Source organism: Lolium rigidum, chromosome 3, assembly GCF_022539505.1.
Source record: "Lolium rigidum isolate FL_2022 chromosome 3, APGP_CSIRO_Lrig_0.1, whole genome shotgun sequence".
Lineage (NCBI taxonomy): Eukaryota > Viridiplantae > Streptophyta > Magnoliopsida > Poales > Poaceae > Lolium > Lolium rigidum.
This window is the reverse complement of record NC_061510.1, coordinates 140,621,358-140,643,406: the sequence shown is the minus strand read 5'-3', so window position 1 is coordinate 140,643,406 and position 22,049 is coordinate 140,621,358. Positions and strand designations below refer to the sequence as shown.

At 44.5% G+C, this 22,049-nt stretch overlaps 3 protein-coding genes across 6 annotated transcripts; all 3 read right to left on the bottom strand.

Annotated features, from left to right (window-relative positions):
- Positions 1–505: 505 nt before the first annotated feature.
- LOC124698303 lies at positions 506–2,587 on the bottom strand. 4 transcript variants are annotated; one of them, XR_007000928.1, is made up of 3 exons: positions 2,122–2,587; positions 1,256–1,394; positions 506–1,039 (listed from the first exon to the last, which is right to left on the bottom strand). XR_007000928.1 is itself a non-coding variant. In XM_047230797.1 (3 exons), the coding sequence occupies exons 1-3, from the start codon at positions 2,508–2,510 to the stop codon at positions 1,009–1,011; spliced, it is 483 nt and encodes a 160-aa protein (XP_047086753.1). In that variant the 5' UTR covers positions 2,511–2,587; the 3' UTR covers positions 506–1,008. The 4 variants fall into 4 exon arrangements, 1 of the variants encoding a protein (XP_047086753.1); XM_047230797.1 differs by having other exon boundaries at positions 506–1,012; positions 1,256–1,345; XR_007000926.1 differs by having other exon boundaries at positions 1,256–2,587.
- Positions 2,588–3,573: 986 nt separating this feature from the next.
- Positions 3,574–4,920, bottom strand: LOC124698302 (E3 ubiquitin ligase PQT3-like). The gene has a single exon (XM_047230796.1). The coding sequence runs from the start codon at positions 4,918–4,920 to the stop codon at positions 3,574–3,576; it is 1,347 nt and encodes a 448-aa protein (XP_047086752.1).
- A 5,613-nt stretch (positions 4,921–10,533) lies between these two features.
- Positions 10,534–11,889, bottom strand: LOC124703774 (E3 ubiquitin ligase PQT3-like). The gene has a single exon (XM_047235993.1). It carries the CDS (start codon positions 11,887–11,889, stop codon positions 10,534–10,536), a length of 1,356 nt encoding a protein of 451 aa, XP_047091949.1.
- Positions 11,890–22,049: the final 10,160 nt, after the last annotated feature.

The window sequence follows — 22,049 nt, the reverse complement described above, 5'->3', positions numbered from 1 at the left end:
TCTGAGGTTTAGCGCGCCGCGATTTAGCATGCGCTTGTAGCTATGGATACTAATACTTCTGATCAGCTAATTGATCGGTCAATCTTGATGTATATTAGCTTATGCAAGTATGTTGCACATATTAGCATCATAGTGTAAATTCATGCAATAATAACACTGGTAATGGCTCGAGTCTTTTTGTTGGAGTATAATCAAGTGAGTATACTAATAGTACTGAGATGTCTCGCTGATCCGGCCGTGGATGGCTATCAATGTCCTGATTACAGTATTCTTGCCATAATATATTGTAATACAGATACAGTAATGCAGCATGAAAAAATATCTGTCAAATAAAGTGTTCTCAAATTTGGCACAAGAAACACGGTAGGGAGCAACCACGGACCCAAATGAAATCATTTTTGTTGTAATATCATTAAATTTCACATCTCAAGCTCTCATGCCAGTATGTTAGTGCAATTTAACATTGTAAGCTAGATTCAGTAAAGCACCACAATTACTCAGCATGTAAAAAGGTTTTGCATTCAGGGTCTATCACGAAGTGAACAAACGAACAAGAATACACGAATACAATGTTCCAAATAATTGAAGCAGTGCCAGGTAAGCATTACAAGGACGGATTACTTCGATCTGGAAGCATATAGCTATAGGCTAATAGATATGTAGCTTATCTCACACAAGACTACAAGTGTGAAATGTCCTGTTTAAGCTAAAGATACTCCCTTTGCTAGATTGTGTTACTTCAAGACAACTGGATGGATTACTTTGATCAGGGACCTGTGGATGTGCGGGATCACACCTCCACCAGCAATGGTACCCTTGATGAGGGTATCCAGCTCTTCATCTCCACGGATGGCCAGCTGAAGATGGCGAGGGGTGATACGCTCCACCTTCAGATCCTTACTGGCGTTCCTAGCCAGCTCCAGGACCTCAGCAGTAGTGTACTCCGGGATAGCAGCAGAGTAGACCGCTGCAGTAGCAGCACACGGCCATATGCCTGAGTCCTATCCTTCAGCTGAAAATGGATACAGCCAACAGGGCACTGTAATATAGCATAGCAAAATAGTTAGTACATGGATGGTATCTCACAATTCTGAGAAACATGCTGGCAGTGGCAAAGTAATAAATAAAAACTGGCAGTTTGCAAACAGTCAAGACACAACAGTTCAGAAACGTTTAATAACGCAATTTAGCATCATAACCTTGACAACATATATTGGATATGTGTTTTGATTGTAATTGGGATAATATTCCTTACATGTGCACACCCGTGGAAGCTTCTATACTATAATATCCCTTCCAGTCTGAAGAGAAAATGCGCCTCCTGCTTGCCAAGAACTCCAAGCAGCTGAAGTTTTTGGATCAAAAGGGTGTTGAAGCTCACAAGATCGATGAGACTTAAAATTTGGTCACGAAGTTTGTCGACAAAAATAGGAATAGTTGTGAGTTATTGCTAAGGTTTCAAAAAGATAGGCATAGTAAGGGATGAAGAACTGTGTCCACAAATGAAGGACTTAATCCAAGAGTTATTGCTATGGTTCTGCATTTATATCTCATGATTTTATTATAACTCCACTGCTCATGTATTGGAAAAAGGCTTGTTGAATGATCAAGATCCTTATATGCTTTAATCATATAGATGAATAAACATTCCTGAATACTCTAAGTTTCATTCTTAGTAATATTAAATTGCATATCCCCTGAAAACTATATTGCATCAAAAGACCGATGACACCGCTCTTTGCAAGTTTGTCAATGTGGCAAGAAAAACTAGAGTGCTTCCAGATACAGTGAAGCAATATCGCAGGCCAAAATTTTGGATTCAGTTATCTCAGGCGTAACTAGCCAGATTTAGCAATGGGGCTTTAAGTATACTACTTAGAAGATCCGTGTGATTCAGTGGTCTATATGATCTAGTTTACACTCATATACAGACTCAAGCAGGCGATACTCCAACTTTCTGAAGCTATTCAACATAAGGATATTAGAAATAATTTGTTTGAGGCTCAGGTACTACAGACAAACACGGGTACACTAGTGTATACGAGCCTTAAACAGTTCAAGCACGGGTACTACAGCCGAACAAATTTTCACGAAAAATAGAATCAATGGCATTAATCATACCAGAAGTTGAGCGGCCGAGTCAGGCGAGGTGCAGAAATGTGCGTCCGGCGAGCGTCGGCGGCTGCTCTCCGAACTTCCACCTCCAACGGTGTCGGCGTTGTCCCCGCAGAGCCGCCCAGACAGCATCTACACCTACACCAGCACCGACGAACCCATTGATGTTGCCATCGCGGTCCACGGGGTCGCGCGCCCGTGAGAAAATAGCTGCAGAAGGGAAGGTACTGAAGACGGAATTGGGAAGCTCCTGCGTCGCCGTAGGGGCTCGGCGGCGGCCAGGATTTGTCGCCGTCGTGACGCGGGAGGCAGAGGTTGGGGAACCGCCGGGATTGAGATCGAGGAGCTCGTGATGCGGTCGTGCGAGGTGGGACTGTTGCCTGCGAGCTTACCATAATACCCCTAGGACGTTAATTTTGAAATGCATAATTAACTGGCCTAATCGGACGGACAGAATTAATTACAGCGGTAGTACTGGGTAGCACTGGGTAGTACTGGCCAATCACCGTAACACAGCTCACCCAGTTATGGGCCGAGCCCATTGCTTCCGTAGTGTACGCGGAGCCGAACGGAAGCTCCGCTTAGAGCGGCGAATAGAGACACCCGATAAAAGCCAACGTCGACCTACATCGATGCCGGTGATGACATCCCCATGCTTCTGGGCTGGACACGGTGAACCAAGGCTTGAGTAGTTGATGATGTTTAGGATTCAGAAAGGGAAATATATACATCATTTGGTACTTGTCATCTGTATTTATGCAAGTCATCTTGATGTAGACTGTCTCAGCTCACTCGGAATTTGGGGGAAGTAAGCAGAAAGTTCTTATGTAGTATATGAATTTCTTGTTACTGTTCTCTGATGACCCTAAGAGTCTAGCTTCTTGCTACAAATCATGTAGTATTCGCGTATTTGTTTCTAATTGCAAGACCTGAAAATGCAAATGCAAATCTTGTATGTTCTGAACAATAAGTACTATGCTGTGGTTTCTCGTTTCTTAATTTCTGAAGACAACCTCTACACACTTGCTCGGCACAAGATGCAATGCCTCATGTCCAGCAACAAAAAAAATCTGGTGTCAGTATAAACATACAGGATGATATTATGCTTCCTATCATAGAAATTCACAGAGAAATTTAGATGTTCCCGGACAAAACCGAACAAGGAAGTACTAATTAACACTAAAAGTTACTCCGCTTCAAAATTAAAGGTGCTACTTCAATCGCCAAATACAAGCAGGACATACACAAATGGATCCCTTGTTCTTTTTATTGCTACAAAATGATAGTTGGGATATTACAGTACAGGGAAGACAAGAGCTTCACATGCCCAAGTACACTTGTACGAATCCAGCACTTTGATACAGTTCAATACACTCTCGAATAACTACAAAATTATCAAACCCTATCAGACTATCATGCATCATTGTGCACCAGAGCAGCTTCAGACCATCATCGCCTTCACGTCAGTACTAACGCGACCTGTGATCTGCTCCCACTGCACCTTCTCTTGAAACCACGGTCATGCTGCCTCTGATCGTCGAATCCCGTCCTCTTCCTGCCATCGAAACGTTCGCGCTGGTAGCCATACGAAGCTGTCATGTTGCCCATGGCGTCGACATGGTGCGGGGCCACTGGGTAACCGCCGCCACCGTAAGCGTAAGGACTGCCGCCGTAGCCGTAGTACATGGAAGGATCGGCTGACCACGGCATCCCACCAAAGAAAGCGGCATCGTAGCATGCCGGGGCAAATGGAGGAGCATCGTAGCAGCCGTACTGATGACCGGCATGGTTGGCGGCGCGCGCTCCCGCTGCGTCCTTCGTCTCCTGCTCCTTCTTTCTTGGCTCAGGCGCCGCAGCTGGATTCGACGTCGATTCGCTTCTGTCGCGGTCCTCCGAGGCGGCACCCTTCTTGGAAGAAACTTGGCTGTGTTGCGAGGCCGCCGGACTCTGTTTTTCAGTTTTTTCACCGGAAGCGTTGCTGGCCCTGGCGGCGAGGATGTTGGAGATGGTTGTGCGCAGCGCCAGGTTGGGGATCAGATCGTCTGCGCGCGCCGGCGCCCCGCACACGCACTTGGAGTTGGCGACGATGTGGTCTCGGATGCATCTGTCACAGAAGCTGCTGAAGCAGCACTTGCTCGTCACCACCGCGTCAGCCATCACCTTCTTGCAAATCTTGCAGTGGAGATCCGAGGGGACGCCATCGTCGTCGTCGACTGGTGCCACCGGAGCAGGCGGAAGCACCGACGTCGCCTTCCCGAAGTCGAATCTCGCGTCGCCGTTGGTGGGGCAGTGCTGGATGAAGTGGCCCGGGACGCGGCACCTGCGGCAAACGTAGCCGGCATGCGGCGCCGGCCCATGATATGCTGCGCCCCGGTGATTGTAACGAGACGGCCCCTCCCACTTGAGTTCCGCGGCGTCGATCACCGCGCTGATAGCCTTGGCCTCGTCGTCCTCCTCGGCTCCCGCCGACGCGCTCGACTCCGACGAAGAGCCGCCGCCTTCTTGCGTCGCCTTGGGGCGTTGAGTGGGTGTCGACACGATAGCATCGGCCGGAGGCCCGGCGACTCGGCGCACCACCACCGTCGTGTTGCGCAGGACCAACGCGCTGTCGTCCGTGTACTCCTCGCCAGTCTGTGTGTCGGAGATCGCGATGTCCTCCCTGGGACCCCGGCCGCGCGTCCGGCCGTGGCCGTGGCGGCTTGTCCCCATGATTAGGCGCTTCACCTCGCCCACGGAGATGGAGGGCGCCGCGACAGGTAGAGAGAACGTGTCCACGCCGCTCCGGTACCGGTAGTACACCGCCATCCTTCCCTCGGGATTGATCAGCGACCGACGCACGGAGACGAGCGCACTCGCTCGCCGGAGGAGATCGATGGATGTATGTGTAGCAGCGACGCGGGGGAAATATGCATCTCAGCCATCAGGGTGCATGGCCTTATATCCTTGGGCAGTATGAATCCGAGAAGGTTTCGAGCCTGTCCTGAACCGCCTTTGGGTTAACATGTCCGAGTATAAAGTGGTACGCGGTTTCGCTGTCAGTTTCCTTCCCTAATTCGATCGCACCGGAAAAGTGCAGACGTCCGTGTCTTGTGTTTGCTGTCAGTCATAGTGTCATACCTTCCAAACATGGTTCACCAAGGATCCGGCTGGCTTTCATGTTTGTAGGGCGAAGCGTTGCTCACCTCCCGATTTGGATACAAGCATCAATTCGGCTATTTTCGTGCTGACTTGTTTTTTTTTTAGATATGGGAGCATAGCTCCGGCCTCTGCATCAATCGATGCACACAGCAATTTATTAAATAAAATGTCGATGTCAAGTACTTATTACATAAAGATGGACTGGTAGTCGAAGAGAACTAAAAATATCAAAACAAAACATCTGTAGATGGAAAGTGTGCAAAAACTATCCATCTAGAATTCTGCTAATGTGCCGTCAGTAGCCCGGAAATAGCAATCCTGATTGACCTCCAGGAGCCGGTTGCATCCAGAAACCATGGTATCCCGCTGGTCCGCCGGGAGCAAATATGCCCATAGTTGTATCCAATGCGTCGCACGAAGAATAACCTGCAAAAAATTTGTACCCTTTTGTTTATTAAAGATGATATCATTCCGGCTAGTCCAAATCGACCAACAAATTGCCGAAACACCAATTCGAATATATGTTTTATCCTTCTTATTCACTTTATTTAGCCAATTACCAAACATATTAGTTATATTGGAAGGAGGTGGAATTAGGTACCAGCGCACCTCTTCGCTCGTGACCTCAGGCGATTAGGGTTATCTGCCTCCCGTCGGCGGCCGCCTCCGATCTGGCCGCCTCTGTGGCCGTCGGGCCATGGAGGTGGGGCAGATCGCGGCCCTCGTCGGCGGGAGGGCTCCGTTTCCCAGTTTTGGGAGCTTTGTTTCCCGTCTTTAGGGCTTCTGTTTGTAGGGGCGGCGCTCAGGTGGTGGTGGTGGCGCCTCGTGCAATAATATTTCCCCGGCTTCAACCCCATCTCGACGGCTACGTCGCGAAGCTTGTGGATATGGTGTGGTCTTCGAGGATTTTGTCTGGCTGTGGGGATCTTCGGATCGTCAAGGAGCTTCATCGGCAGTTCATCCTACTTCTTCGTCTCCGGGACGGATGTGGTCTTTTCGACCCGTTGGGCGACTTCCCGTCCGCAATCAACAACGTCGAGGCTAGCTCGGGGAGGAGCAGCAGCGGCAGCGCGCCATCGACACGGTCTGGAGGTTGAAGATGAAGGGCTTCTCAAGGATCTCGTTGTAATTTTCGTTTTTCTTGAGCTGCTTTGTACTGTTCGGTGTTTCTTTTAATGGCAGTGTCCTATTCGCAAAAAAAAAATATTGGAAGGAGGTGGAATATTATATGTAAAAAATATCATTCTCCAAACAATCTTCGCAAAAGGACAATGAAGAAATAGATGATCAACAGTTTCATCATTATTACAAAAACAACATTTTTGGCATCCAGTCCATTTCCTCTTTGCCAAATTATCCTTAGTATGCAATACTCTATTACTTAAGAACCACATGAAAATCTTAATTTTTAGAGGAACCTTAATCTTCCATAAGTATTTCCGTAAAAATCTGGTATGGCCATTCATAAGATCAAGGTACACAGATTTAACAGAAAATATACCAGATTCATTTAGGTTCCAAACAAACATATCCGGTTCATTAGAAAGATGAATAGACATGAGCCTCTGACATAAGTGTAACCACAAATTGTATTTATAATCATTAAAAATTCGTCTATAACCAATATTCAGCGGTGTATTTGCTAATACAGTAGAAACCAACTCATTTTTCCGTTGGACAATATTATATAAAGACGGATATTGTAAAGCTAGAGGACAATTACCCAGCCAAGTATCCTCCCAAAACCTCACTGATAGACCATTACCGACTTTGAACCTCCCCCTCTTAAAGAACTCCGGTTTAACCCGCATAAGCCCCTTCCAAAAAGGTGAATCTGTGGGTTTAGCCTCTACCTGAGCCAACGTTTTGTTTTTGATATATTTATTGTGAAGTAGTTGTTGCCACATCCCTTCCTCCTGCAGCAATTTGAAAAGCCATGTGCTTAAAAGACATAAGTTTTTCAATTCAAACACCTCAATTCCCAAACCTCCCTGATCCTTAGGCCTGCAAACTATATTCCATCGAGATAATCTATACTTCTTCTTATCATTCTCCTCTTGCCAAAAAAAACGAGAACGATAATAATCAAGTCTCTTGTGTACCCCTTTAGGAATTTCTAGGAAAGATAACATAAACATAGGTAGGCTCGTAAGAACAGAATTTACAAGCACTAAGCGATCCCCATAGGACATCATTTTTTCCTTTCCAACATCCTAATTTTGAGGCAAAACGGTTCTCCATCGGATTCCATTCAGAATTACGAAGTCGTCTGTAGTATATAGGAACCCCTAAGTAACGTAGAGGTAAAGTCCCAGATGTACACCCAAAGATAGTTTTATATTGATGCTCAAAGTCTGTAGCTTTACCGAAACAAAACACCTCACTCTTATAAAAATTAATTTTAAGACCTGATAATTGCTCAAAAATACAAAGAATGAGTTTCATATTAACAGCCTTAACTAAGTCGTGTTCCATAAACAAAATGGTATCATCAGCGTACTGCAAAACTGAAACTCCTCCCTCGACAAGATGTGGAATGAGGCTTCCAACTTGACCCTCCTCCTTAGCCCTAGCTATCAAAATAGCCAACATATCGTCAACAATATTAAAAAGGATAGGTGCTGACTTGTGGTGACGTGATCTTTTCTTCCTTAAAAAAACTTGCTATATATACATCTACGCCACAAAAAAATAGCTTTTTCATGCCAATATGTTGTTGACAAATATATGAGGCAACACCAACTCATGCAAATCACCGAGAAACCAAGCTAAGTTGTCTAGTTTTTTCACGTGTTTTGTTCTTTCTTCCTTTGAATGACCATCACTAACCAGAGCCTCTTCATAAAATAATAAAGGGTGTGCCTATGTCTCAATTGACTGAAATTTTTTTAAGTTTCAGTCACTTCAGAAAAATGCAACTGCAGTTCAAAGAAAAGTGCAACTCGGTTCAGTTGCACATTTTGCACTTTTTTAACAGAAAAGTGCAACTCAAAGCATATTTTTGTAAGTGACTTAGACTTAAGAAAATCTCAGTTGACTGAGACATAGCAAAACAGAAGAATAAAAGTTGTAAGATACAATTTCACTTTGACCAAACAAAATTCCACATTCTAGCTTTCCGATTGTCAATGCAAATGTTCAAATTGGCAGCGAGGACATACAGCCTAAAAGTGTTGTCACCCTCGTTGCTTGCTTGCCGCATGCACGTTTCATTGAAAAGAAGATGTTCAAGTAATTAGGGCTTTTGGATCGAGAATAAGATCCAAGGCAGCAATTAAATTAAACCTTAAAGATCAAAACGATTATGCACTGATGCAAAATTTAAAAACAAAATCAGAATTTAACAACTAAAGGGGTGCAAAATCTATAGATAAATAATCAATCTCTATAAGTAAATACACAATTAGAGGTATACCACTGGGACGTATGTGAATGTAAATGTTTGACAAAGCATCAACATTACAATATCTAGAGGAAAATGCAAGATTAATTGGAAGGCAGTTTGTAGGCCCAAACACCTTGAAGGCTTGCGGATTCTCCACTTAGAGAAATTTGCACGTGCCTTCCATCTTAGATGGCCTTGGTTCGAGTGGCGTGACCTCAACAAACTTTGGATGGGAATGAGAACCCTTGTGATGTGGTGGGCATGGAGCTCTTCTACGCCGCTACCAAAATCTCCATTGGTAACGGAAACATTCCCCTTTTTGGGAGTCATCTTGGCTGAACGGAAGGAGCCCAAAGATATTGCCCCTCTCGTGTTTGAAGCTTCCACCCGCAAGAATTGGAAGGTCAATCAAGCCTTGCACAACAATGCTTGTATTTCAAATATCAAGATGGACTTGAATCTAACGATACCGCACATCCAACAATACATCCAATTATGGTCTGAGCTCAACACTATCTAACTTAGAGAAGATGTGGAGGACTCAATTGCGTGGACTCTCACCTCTAGTGGGTAGTATTCTTCGCCTTCGTCCTACAACATGCAATTCTTTGGAGCCACGAACTCTAGCATGAATAATATGGTGCGGAAGGCTTGGGCTCCACCTAAGATATAATTCTTTGCTTGGCTACCCACTCAAAATAGAATTTGGACAGCAGAACATCTCAAGAGGGGAGGATGGACAAATTGCGGCCTTTGTCCGCTTTGCAAGCAAATTCAAGAGATGGTGGCGCACTTCTTCTCCCATTGTCGCTACACCAAGCGGCTTTGGAGCATGGTGAAAGATTGGCTTGGGCTCCAAGCTATTCGGATTCATGAGTGGTCCATTGACCTCTCCATTGATGAGTGGTGGTCCTCCATGACATACAAGTTTACTTCAAATAGGAAGGCAATGACACCGCTAACCATGCTCATTAGCTGGAGAATTTGGAAAGAAAGGAATGCAAGGGTTTCTCCAAACAAGTCCGCTCTGCCACATATTCTTCTTGAGCTCATAAAGTGCGAGACTAGGCTTTGGGTCACCGCAGGTGCCGAAAATTCGAGTGTTGTAATGCCGGGAGAGTAATCCCTTTTTTTGTAACTTCTGCGTTGCACTTTGTCATGTCATGACACTTCTCCTTATTTAATGTAATGAGGCAAATCTTTTGCCTATGTGTCAAAAAAAAGATCCTAAGACTCTAGCTTCTTACTATAAATCATGTAGTATTTGTGTATGTGTGTCTGATTGCAATACCTGAAAATGCAATGCAAATCTTGCATGTTCCGAAGTTCCGAAAAATAAGTACTATGCAGGGGATTCTTCGTTTCTTAATTTCTGAAGAGTGTGCTTTCCTGAAGACAACCTCTGCACACTTTGGTCGGCACAAAGATGCAATGTCGCATGTTCAGCAACAATAAAAAATCTGATGTCAGCATAAACATACAGGATGATATGTATGCTTCCTATTAGAGCAATTCACAGAGAAATTTAGATAATCCTGGACAAAACCGAACAAGGAAGTACTAATGAACACTAAAAGTTACTCCGCATCCATAGGGTGGTATGACTTCAATCGCCACTTCTTTTGGCTACTGGCACGAATACAAGCATAACATGCACAAATGGATCCTTGTTCCTTTTATTGCTTCAAAAGGATAGTTGGGATGTTACAGTTACAGGGAAGACAAGAGCTTCACATGCAGTACACTTGTACGAATCCAGCTCTTTGTTACAGTTCAATATACTCTCGAATAACTACAAAATTATCAAACCCTATCCTTCATCGGAAAAAGAAATCAAGCCCTATCAGACTATCCTGGATCATTGGGCACCAGAGCAGCTTCAGACCATCAGCACTTCACGTCAGAACTAACGCGACCTGTGATCTGCTCCCACTGCACCTTCTCTTGAAACTGCGGTCATGCTGCCTCTGATCGTCGCATCCCGTCCTCTTCCTGCCGTCGTGGCGTTCGCCCTGGTAGCCATACGAAGCTGTCATGTTGCCCATAGCGTCAGATTGCTGCTGGCCCATCGGGTAACCGCCGCCACCGTAAGCGTAAGGCATGCCGCCGTAGCCGTAGTACATGGAAGGATCGGCTGGCCACGGCACCCCACCAAAGAAAGCAGGATCGTAGCACGCCGGGGCAAAAGGAGGAGCGTCGTAGCAGCCGTATTGATGACCGGCATGGTTGGCGGCGCGCGCTCCCGCTGTCTCCGTCGTCTCGCGCTTCTTCTTTCTTGGCTCATGCGCCGCCGCTGGAGCCGATGTTGAATCGCTCCCATCGCTGTGCTCCGAGGCGGCGCCCATCTTGGAAGAAACTTGGCTATGTTGCGAGGTGGCCGCGACCGGGTTGCTGTCACCGGAAGCGCTGCCGGCCCTGGCGGCGAGAATGTTGGAGATGGTTGTGCGCAGCGCTGAATTAGGAACCAGCTCGTCTGCGCGCGCCTGCAACCCGCACACGCACTTGGAGTTGGCAACGATGTGGCCTCTGATGCACCTGTCGCAGAAGCTGCTGAAGCAGCACTTGCTCGTCATCACCGCGTCAGCCATCACATTCTTGCAAATCTTGCAGTGGAGATCCGCGGGGACGCCATCGTCGTCGTCGACTGGTGCCACCGGAGCAGGCGGAAGCACCGACGTCGCCTTCCCGAAGTCGAATCTCGCGTCGCCGTTGGTGGGGCAGTGCTGGATGAAGTGGCCGGCCGGGACGCGGCACCTGCGGCAAACGTAGCCGGCATGCGGCGCCGGCCCATGATATGCTGCGCCACGGTGATTGTAACGAAACGGCCCCTCCCACTTGAGTTCCGCGGTGTCGATCACCGCGCTGATAGCCTTGGCCTCGTCGTCCTCCTCGGCTCCCGCCGACGCGCTCGACCTCGAGGAAGAATCCGACGAAGAACCGCCGCCATCTTGCGTCGCTTTGGGGCGTTGAGTGGGTGTCGACACGATGGCGTCGGCCGGAGGCCCAGCGACTCGGCGTACAACCACCGTCGTGTTGCGCAGGACCAACGCGCTGTCGTCCGTGTACTCCTCGCCGGTCTGCGCGTCGGAGATCGCGATGCCCTCTCTGGGACCCCGGCCGCGCGTCCGACCGTGGCCGTGGCGGCTAGTCCCGATGATTAGGCGCTTCACCTCGCCGACGGAAATGGAGGGCGCCGCGACAGGCAGAGAGAAGGTGTCCACGCCGCTCCTGTACCGGTAGTACACCGCCATCCTTCCCTCGGGATTGATCAGCGACGACGCACGGAGACGAACTCACTCGCTAGCCGGAGGAGATTGATTAGCGAGGCGAGGAAACTATGCATCTCAGCCATCAGGGTGCATGGCCTTATATCCTTGGGCAGTATGAATCCGAGAAGGTTTCGAGCCTTTTCCTGAACCGCCTTTGGGTTAACTTGTCCGAGTATGAATCCTAGTACTCCTAGTACACGGTTTCGCTTTCAGTTTCCTTCCCTAATTCAAAAGCACCGGAAAAGTGCACGACGTCCGTGTCAGTCAGACCTTCCAAACATGGTTGAGCATCCGGTTGGAAAATGTTGGTAGGGCGAAGCGCTTGGGGTTGCTCGCCTCCCGATTTGGATACTCGGCTATTTTCGTGCTGACTTGTGGTGACGTGGTATTTTCTTCCTTACAAAAAAACTTATTATAATTGTTAAAGTATAGAGTGAAGAGACACAAAGGAATGAAGCAAATGATTCTCTTATTTCATTGCAATGTGGGAGACCCACTTATATACAGGCTGAAGGGGTGTGTTGGGGAGACACCTCTTCCCAACGTGACACCTCCGGGAGGCATCCCTCCCATACACAATTGATCACATATTTTATTTCCTAACACTCCCCCTTGATCAATTTGTCGTCTGTATATTGCAATCCAAAGACTCCTCCTAAAAAACCCTGTGGGAAAAATTGAGGAGAAATATTATAACGATATGCCACCGAAAACTCCTTTAAAACCCAGTGGGAAAAATTAAGGAGAAACCATGTGTCATACGTCCGCACTTGTATTTATATTGTCTCGTTAAAAACCTTATATGAGAAACCTTAGGGAAAACTCATAAAGGGAAAAAGAGTACAATATCAGTGATCGGAAGATCATCAATGAGTTATAACAAGAGATTTACTCCCCCTCAACATTGCAAACCTGAAGGTTGTCTCATACCAATTCCGCAAACTTAATTATGAAATACAACTGTTGGTAGAGATACTGTGAATATCACAATATTTTGTTTGCAAATTACCCTCTTACATTTCTGTAATTTATGAGGATAAATATAACTCATAAGCAATACAAGTGACATTATCATGGTAGATAATGATAGGTGATTCGAATGAATCTCCACATGAACTCACATGTGGCCAATCATTCTGCGAATTCATACACATCTTGTGATGTTTCATATAATTTCCGCAGAATGATCACCGGAAGGACTCATTTAGAGTCTATTCTGAAGACTACCTTCTGAATACTCTTCCAGTAAATCCAGTCTTTGATATGGCATTGTTGGGATCAGATAATTAGCCACTATCAAATATCACACATTGGTTTCATCTTAATTTTCATACTAGAATTAATCAAGAGTTTTGTGTCTTGGATATATCTTAGAATAATCCATACACAAACCTTATACCTTTCGGGGGATTGCACTCTCAATAAATTGCCAACAAACATAATGTCAGGCCTGACGTATTTTGCAAGATATCTCAGTGCTCCGATGGTAGATATGGAACTTCAGCTCCATCTATCACTTCACCATCTTCCCACCTTTTCAAGGATTGAATCCCATATTAGGTATAATATGACCATATGTGTCTCTGATATTATATATCCGTATTGAACTTATTCAATATTTTGGGATATATGAAGATTGATATATATTTATTCCTTTATTCCTGGGGGAACAAGCTCAAGTTAAAAACTTAAGCACGATTTGGTTTGATCCAAATCTCCGTCTTAAAATTATTGTGTGTATCTCAAATGTCTCGATAAAGACATTGATGATAACATCATCAACACCACTTAGGTGACGTAAAATCCAATTAAGGATTTATTCATGAGTACACATCAACAATCATTGATATTAGAGTTATCCTTATCATGGAAGAACTCACACAATCGGTTGTACCACATAATTACTTCCGATTACTCCAAGTCATAGAATGACTCTAGAAATTTCCCACACACATGTTGCGATTTTCCTTTGGATTCAGAATATTAAGTCCTTCAATGACTTCAATATATAAGTCCAAATTGAGTGACCCGTGGGAGTATGCAGGCACTACTACATACATCAACCACATGGATCTGTACTGCCAATGACATTTAGTATCGAAACATGATTCCACTCATACCAAGAAGGTATATCACATCATGACTGATGTCGAGTTTCTGCGAAAAACCCTTCTGCTACAAAAGCCTCGCTTTATCACCACCTCGTTCTCTCTTCCCTTATGGGAGATACTTATGAGGAGAAGGTTTTACTATCGTGAATACCTCTCTCTGATGAGCGAGCGCTATTCTTCCTCAATTGCTTCCTTTCATTTGAACCAATATAAGTGCAACAACACTCTCCATGGATTTTGGTTCAGGGCCCAAAAGGATTTTAGCAATTCCCAGGAAGATTTATATGTCGACATATGTAGACTTTCTCATATACGATTCTCATGAATCTGTATCATTTGTGGAATTCTCATTGTGCCTCTCAACTCATTGTGACTTCCCATAACAACAGAGTCAAGGTGTTTCGATGTCCCAGAACACAAAAATGTGTGCACACTGTGCTGGGTCATGGATGATAGACATCCTTCAGGTGTCATTCAACCTTAGGTTGAACCACATTTAGTGATTGGGAGACCATCTCTTTTGTTCCAACAAAAACAAAGAGAACTTAGTCTCATATGATCAGAATTCTCCCCCTCTTGCTCTCATATGGGGAGACGAGTGGTTTATTAGGTACCTCCACTCAATCCGATACATGACCAAAATGACACCTTTGTCACTAGTAAATATATTGGCAGATTATTTGCAATAAAATGCAAATTTATCATAACCTGAACCTATAGTTCAGTTTTTTAAGTACGTTGATCAAATGTCAACGACATTTCTTAGCCATTTCCTAGCATTCCATGTGGTACACATCTCCCCCTAATGCCAGAAAATGTCCTTATTGCAAAAGCAATCAGCGTACAGGCCCCTAACTCCCTTTTCAGGGTTAAGGTATGTGACGGATTAACAATCATACCACAGTTATTCCTCACATAGATCCCAAATATATGTGAGGGCCCATGACATACGCCGGGGTGGTGATATCGGATGCAACCGATTACCGCAGATGGGAAATCCTATTTCCACGTACAAACTGCAAGGGGACGCAGTATTAGACATGCGGCGTGTGATTCCGCATGTTACCACCAACTAAATGTTGGCAAATCACAATTCTGTAACATTGGCCATGCAACTTTGACTCTCTTTCAGAAGAGATCTAGCCAAACCATTGTGGGTATGTACAAAATATACTTGAATATGACCATTGAATGTTCGTGAATCAAATTCAACGACAATTCCATTCCAATGGCATTATCCCACGTTAGGACACTCTGCTCTAAATTCGTCAATTTGAGCACTTAATTCAGTATTCACATGGTTTTGTGTGAATGATACACACATAAGACCATCTTCAAGATGCATCTGTGCAACCACGAAGCACCAACATAACCCACACAATGGTTGAGTAATCCACATACATTCTTGAATGCTTTCAAGAGTAATGTGTGGCTCATTCTGAATTTTAAGGTGAGAGTGCCTTAAAATTAATTCCCCTATGGCACGTCTAATGCACATAAAATCTTATGATTGTTGGGAATTTTCAACAGTCAAGTGTTGGTCAACAGAATTGTCAATAATTTCTCTAACTTCCCATACCATGGTGATAAAGGAGGAAAAATTATTGTGTAGGCAACAAAATTGAGTATGAAATGATTCATACACTCAATTCAACTATCATGTCCTCGGGACATAATGTTGCGAATTATACTACATATAGTAGCATAATTATAGGCTAATGATATTTGGGATAACCAGGAGGGACTACACGAGATCTCCAGGACATCTTGGAAATAACCATCCACAAGTATATCATCACTGTACCGGAGTTTAAGTTTCCTTCTACAGTACCAGAATATTTCTGGTTGTTCCTTTGAAGTTGAACTTCAATCTTATCCCATTGAACTCATTTGCCTTCTCCGATAAGGAGTTGGTGGTATGGTTCAATCCAATGCTTGACAGATTGGTAACCATTGGTACGATATTTCGTACTACCACCCCTTTGACAAACTTGAGAGTTGTCATAGCGATCATTTCTCTTAAATGATTCATGCCCTTTTGAGAGATATACTCCATTTTTATTTGTCATTTTGTCTTCACTTTACATTCAACTCCCCGTGGTTTTGTAACCACTAAATTGCTGAGCGCTAAGAGCACTAGCATGAATTTCAGGCAATGGTATAACACTCACTGAACGTGATGTTCCTTCATCAGAAGTTCATCATATTTTCACCTTGAAATAAAAATGGTATTTATATTTACCATCATAGGAGAATGTAAAGTGCAGTAAGGACTTACAACCAGATATGTATCTGAAATTGCCTTATCATATAATGTCAACTCGATGTTGATTTGTAGACAAAAGACATATAAGCCTCAACGGACTTGAAGTCCCACACACGAATCAATAGTCATTCGTGTGATGCTTATACCAATATATCTCCTTAAGGGGGTCCCAAAGGGAAAATGGATATTCACCATCCATTTACATACTCAATTTGAGAATTGAGTCATTACGATTATGCTATCTTATAATTAGCCATGACATTATCTCCATGTGGAATTTCTGTGGCGACATGGCCACGGGTCGACAAAATCATCAATGTCCAGGACCCATGTTAAATGAATACTCCCACATAATGTCATCTCATCGCACTACCTTTGGAGAAAGGTCATCCATATGATGCATGAAATATTCATGCATTAATTTACGATCAGTAAATTAAGTAGGATGAAAATGCTATGACTAAGCATAATCATGGTCATGGTGATTCGTAGTGACCCATAAATCAAGCCATCCACAAGAACACCACATTGTGGTGTAGATCTTCAAATTAAAGTTAGTCACCTTAAAAGGGACAAACCTTTAATTTCCTTAAAACACATGGAGATAGTCAACCACCTAGTGGTGCCTCACTCTTATGGACATTCTCATCGATCATAGCCTCCACTACCTTATGTTATTTATGACACATGAAGGTAATCACCATAAAATGGTGTTAAACCTCTCAGTTGTGCCTGGAAATTAATTCATAGCTATGATGGCGTCTCATAAGTTATGTTTGCATGGAAGGTAATCACCAAATTATGCAAGTATTTTGCATAATTCTCTTCATAGCATAACATGGCGATGTTATCGTCGCCAATGTCTTGGTTCCACATTTGATGGAGTATGTGACACTAAAGTCACAACCAACGACAAATTCTATGAAGTTACCAAGCATTCAGAAAAACTTCATCAAGGTAGTCACCACATGTGTAGACATCATAGTTTTAAACGAAAATTATTTCGTTGCTATGATATCTTGCCATAACTATTGCATCTTCATTTTTGCTTGAAACACATGGAGGTAATCACTACTATGTAGTGTAGACCTCACTCTTATGGAGCTTTTTCAACCTTGTGTTAATTAAAACACATTGAAGGTAATCACCGCATGGCGGTGTAGACCTCGCAGTTGAGAACGAAATAAATTCGTTATCATCATGCAATCCATAAGTTGTGTGCAAAATTGAAGGAGTCATTATGTCATAATGACATAATTTAGACCTTAAGGTAACGGTGCATAATCTACAGTTAAGTAGTAGATGCCACATATCAATTACCTTCTTCTAATTGACAAGTATAAACTTGACATAGTTATGCAAGTGTCATACACTTTGCTACCTGATGTTTTCCAAATTTGCAAGCATATTCCATTTTCTACAAGAATGATGGAGCCACCATATTGCTTTGCAACAGTATTACTCATGTAATACATATGTCATTTTACGTCATGTAAAATGATGCATAATTAATTATTATGCAATTCAGCAGGACCAATAATTTATTTGTGTATTTGCTCTCAAGTCTCGCAAATATCAATAACTTAATGGTCGAACTGCTGAAAACAGCAAGAGTCCAACCAGGCTCGATTGCAATTTCTCTAAGTCCAAGAGGTAGACCTCAAGATCTGAAAATTAAGGTGGTGAACCCGAAATTCTATGGACTTTTGTGATTACCAAAGAATTCAGAGATTGATTTGAAAAATCACAGGAGAGGGAGGAAATTCCTATCTTCTCCCGTGCGGTTGCCATTTCCTCAAAAAAAAAAAAAAAACAGAAAACCGCCGCCGTGGAGGGGCGTCGCCGCTAGCCGAGCCTTGCGTCGAGCAGCCTCCCTTGGTCGCTACCGCCCCGAGGGCCATGTAACGCCACACATTCCAGGTATCGGCATGCATAGGAAAGAAAACAGTTAGTTCTCTTTGATCAATGATTAATCACAAGAACAAAATAAATTCGCAATCTTCCGATCAATTATTCTTCATGTAGGTATATATGCCTCATGCAATCACCAAACGGCGAATGCCAAATGATCAATAGGGATCGATTCTCATTTGTTTGGCGAGATTGATGCCGCCACGCCCATTTACTTCTCTCTTGATCTTGGCTAATGAAATTGCATGCAAGCAATAGTGCTCTGAACAATAGGAGGATGCGTTAATTATTGAATCGGCGCGTGGAGCGAGGCCGCCGTCTCCATCACTGTACGGCGGAGGAGCGCAGCAGCCGCTGTCGTCGGAAAAAGGACCGGCCGCCCGGCAGATTTGGCGTGGAGCCGGCCGCCATCGATTGTCCTGTACGTGCGTTTCAATCCAGTGGAATAATTATTAGACCATTGATCAAACGCAAGGGGACAAAATCCATATGGAGAAAGTGCTGATTGATTTGTCCTTAATCGTTGATCAAACGGTATCATGCATGTCGATGACTTGCGCCGCCGCACAACAATCTCCGATAAGGTTTACTGCTCACGGTAGAATCTATGTGTTGATAACGTGTTAAAGTATAGAGTGAAGAGACACAAAGGAATGAAGCAAATGATTCTCTTATTTCATTGCAATGTGGGAGACCCATTTATATACAGGCTGAAGGGGTGTGTTGAGGAGACACCTCTTCCCCAACAGACACCTTCTGGGAGGCATCCCTCCCATACACAATTGATCACATATTTTATTTCCTAATAATAATCTTCTTTACTATTAAATTGCTAACCGTCGTTCGTACGCGTAGGTCGTGTCTTTCCATCGTTCGCGCGACCACATATGGGCCGAGGCCCAACAGAACTCCCCGATGCGCTGAACACATATCTTCCCGGTCAACGCAAACCACCCCGTCGCTCCGCTTACCCGCCTCCGTCCGGCGCGTGGGGGAAGGTAGCAGGTGCGCTGAGCTCAATCGACGCAAGCCGCATCGCCTCGCCGGCGAAGATGCTGAGCTCGTCGCCCTTTCCGTCTTGCTACGTCGGGTACTCAGTCTGGCGCACGGGTGAAGGCAGTCGAGACGGTCTCCGCTGATGCCCCAAGAAAATGCAGGGCGCGTTGGAAGCCATGAGCACCGATCTGCGCCGCGGGCGAGGGAGAGGCTACGCCATCCGGTCTGGGGTGTGACTTCTTCGTTCGAATTTGTTGTCTGCAGGGTGTCAAAGATTCCGTCAGGATACGTTCAGGTTCTTCTCGTCTGCATCTTGCTTTTATTATAGAAATACGCATCCCTGTTAGCTTAGTCTACCAGCCTACTATGAGATTGAATACACACCCTTTGAGCATCCCTGTCAAGACGTATGAGCCAATTATCAGAGAAGCCAACATTGATTCATTTGCTTTTTGGGCGTATGTATGCAGTTCTGCATCTGAAAGTACTATGCAATGAGACAAATCAGACATTTCTTTAGCTGGAATTGTGCAGCTCAATTAAGGATGAAAAAAGACATATCGTCCATGTGCTCGATTTTCTGGTCAAAGTTATTTCATGCATTATTTGATTGGCCACCAGTCGCTGATAGATACTATGCCGTGTTGATCACTCGGATCTAGCAATGGAATCGTCCCGTAAAATTGCCACACAACGTTAATCGAGTGCTATCGGTAATAGGAGTTCCAAAGGTAGCCCTATACTTCAGTTTAGTCTTATTAACTGCTCACCGGTCAGCAATAGAACGTTCTTGGTCAAAGGGTTGGTTATGAAATTGTTCTCAAGTGCAATATTGTTACTTTTTTATTCGCAAAAAGTGGGACCTCGCAACTTTTTGTTGTACATAGAATTTAAAGTTTATATTTGAAAACAAAAGGAAATGTACTTATTCTAAAGTCAAACATGTCATATTTCAATGGTATATAGATAAAAACCGAAAGTGAAACCTAAGATGTTTGCGTGATACAAATTATAATTTTTATTTTAATCCGTTGCAACGCACGGACATTTTGCTAGTTTGTTATATAAACATCAAAAAACATCTATGCCACAGTTTTTTTTTAGATTTACCTTTATTTTCGGTCAGATGACATCACTCCATTTTTATGCATACATTATTTATGTACTACCTCTGTTTATAAATAGACGTCCGAGATTTGTCTAAACAGATTTAGACAAACTATGGTCTGGCAATGATAAACGGAGAGAGAATAAGGAGTTGGAACCGTGGCCTGACAATGATGGCCACGATCTGAGGCATGTTACATCCACGATTTGGTGGTTTAGTGCTGAAAGAACATCTCTTGCATTTTGTTTTGTGTGTTTGATGTCAATATATGTGATACACTAATGTTTGATTAAGTGGTACAGGGATTACATAGTTTCATATTTGCGTGTGTTGGATTTGGTCGGTCTGTCAAAAGATAACGGGAAAAGTTTGGTCGGGCCGGATAATCCGGGCCGGATATTCTTGAAATATCCGGCCCCTGTTTTTGGCTAAGTCTTCGAGGAAAAGCAGCTCGAGTAGGGGGCCGGACATTTGGCCGGATAATGCCCCGGTATTGTACCAGGGCCGGATTATCCGGGCCGGATATTTTGGAAATATCCGGCCCCCTCGTTTTTGGCTAAGGACTGGAGGAAATGTGAATCAGTACATGGGCCGGATATTTGGCCGGACAATGTCACACTTTTGTTCTGTAGGCCGGATTATCCGGGGGGGGCGGATTATCCGGCCCCCCGGAAGTAGCAACGGCTCAATTTCGAGAGGGGGTATAAATACCCCCTTCTTCTACCTTGGTTGCTTGCTCAATCATTACACAAGAAATCTGTCAAGCCACCTCCATTAGAGCCACCTCAAGAAAGTCAAGATTTGCAAGATCTCCTTCCTCCCCCAACCAAAGCTCTTGATCTTTGGGGATTCGAAGGAGAAGACACCGATCTACATCCTCACCGAAGCGTTCTTCATTTCCCCCTCTCTTGTTTGAGGGATCTCATGCTAGTGTTCCTATTTGGTTCCCTAGTTGATTTGTTGTTGATGTGTTGTTGTTGATTGTTGTATTGTTACAGATTTGGGAGCCTCCAATTTGGTTGTGGATGTGTGCCCCAAGAACTTTGTAAAGGCCCGGTTTCCGCCTCGAGGAAATCCCTTAGTGGAAGTGGGGTAGGCCTTCGTGGCGTTGCTCACAGGAGATCTGAGTGAAGCCTTCGTGGCTGTTGGTTTGGCCTGCGTAGCAACCACACTCCTCCAAACGTAGACGTACCTTCTTGCAAAGGAAGAGAACTACGGGAATCATCTCCGTGTCATCGCGTGCTACACTCTCGGTTACCTCTATCCCACTCTATCTACTATTGCGTAGCTATACCTTGCTTAGTTGATATCCTTGTCATATAGGTAAATTCACTTAGTTGCATATCTAGAGAATTTACCTTTCGTGTCAAGCCTAAATTGAAAAAGAACTAAAAATTGGTTAGCACCTATTCACCCCCCCTCTAGGTGCGGCATACGATCCTTTCAATTGGTATCGAGCCTCGGCTCTTATTTCGGGCTTAACCGCCTAAGAGTATGCCGGACGAGGTGCCCTCGGTAGGGGCCGCCCAGACGGTCTCCGTGGAAGACTTCAATTCATTGAAGTCCTCCATGGAAGCCCAAATGGAAAGCATGAAAAAGATGATTGCCGAGCTATTGGCTCCGGCCCTACCCAAGGCATCCAGTGTAGAGGTAAAAGACACGGGTGCGTTAGATGATGGAGAGGCTTCGGACTTACCCTCATCTACCAAACCCGTGGAAGGTGACAACTTAAACACTATCAAAGCTACAA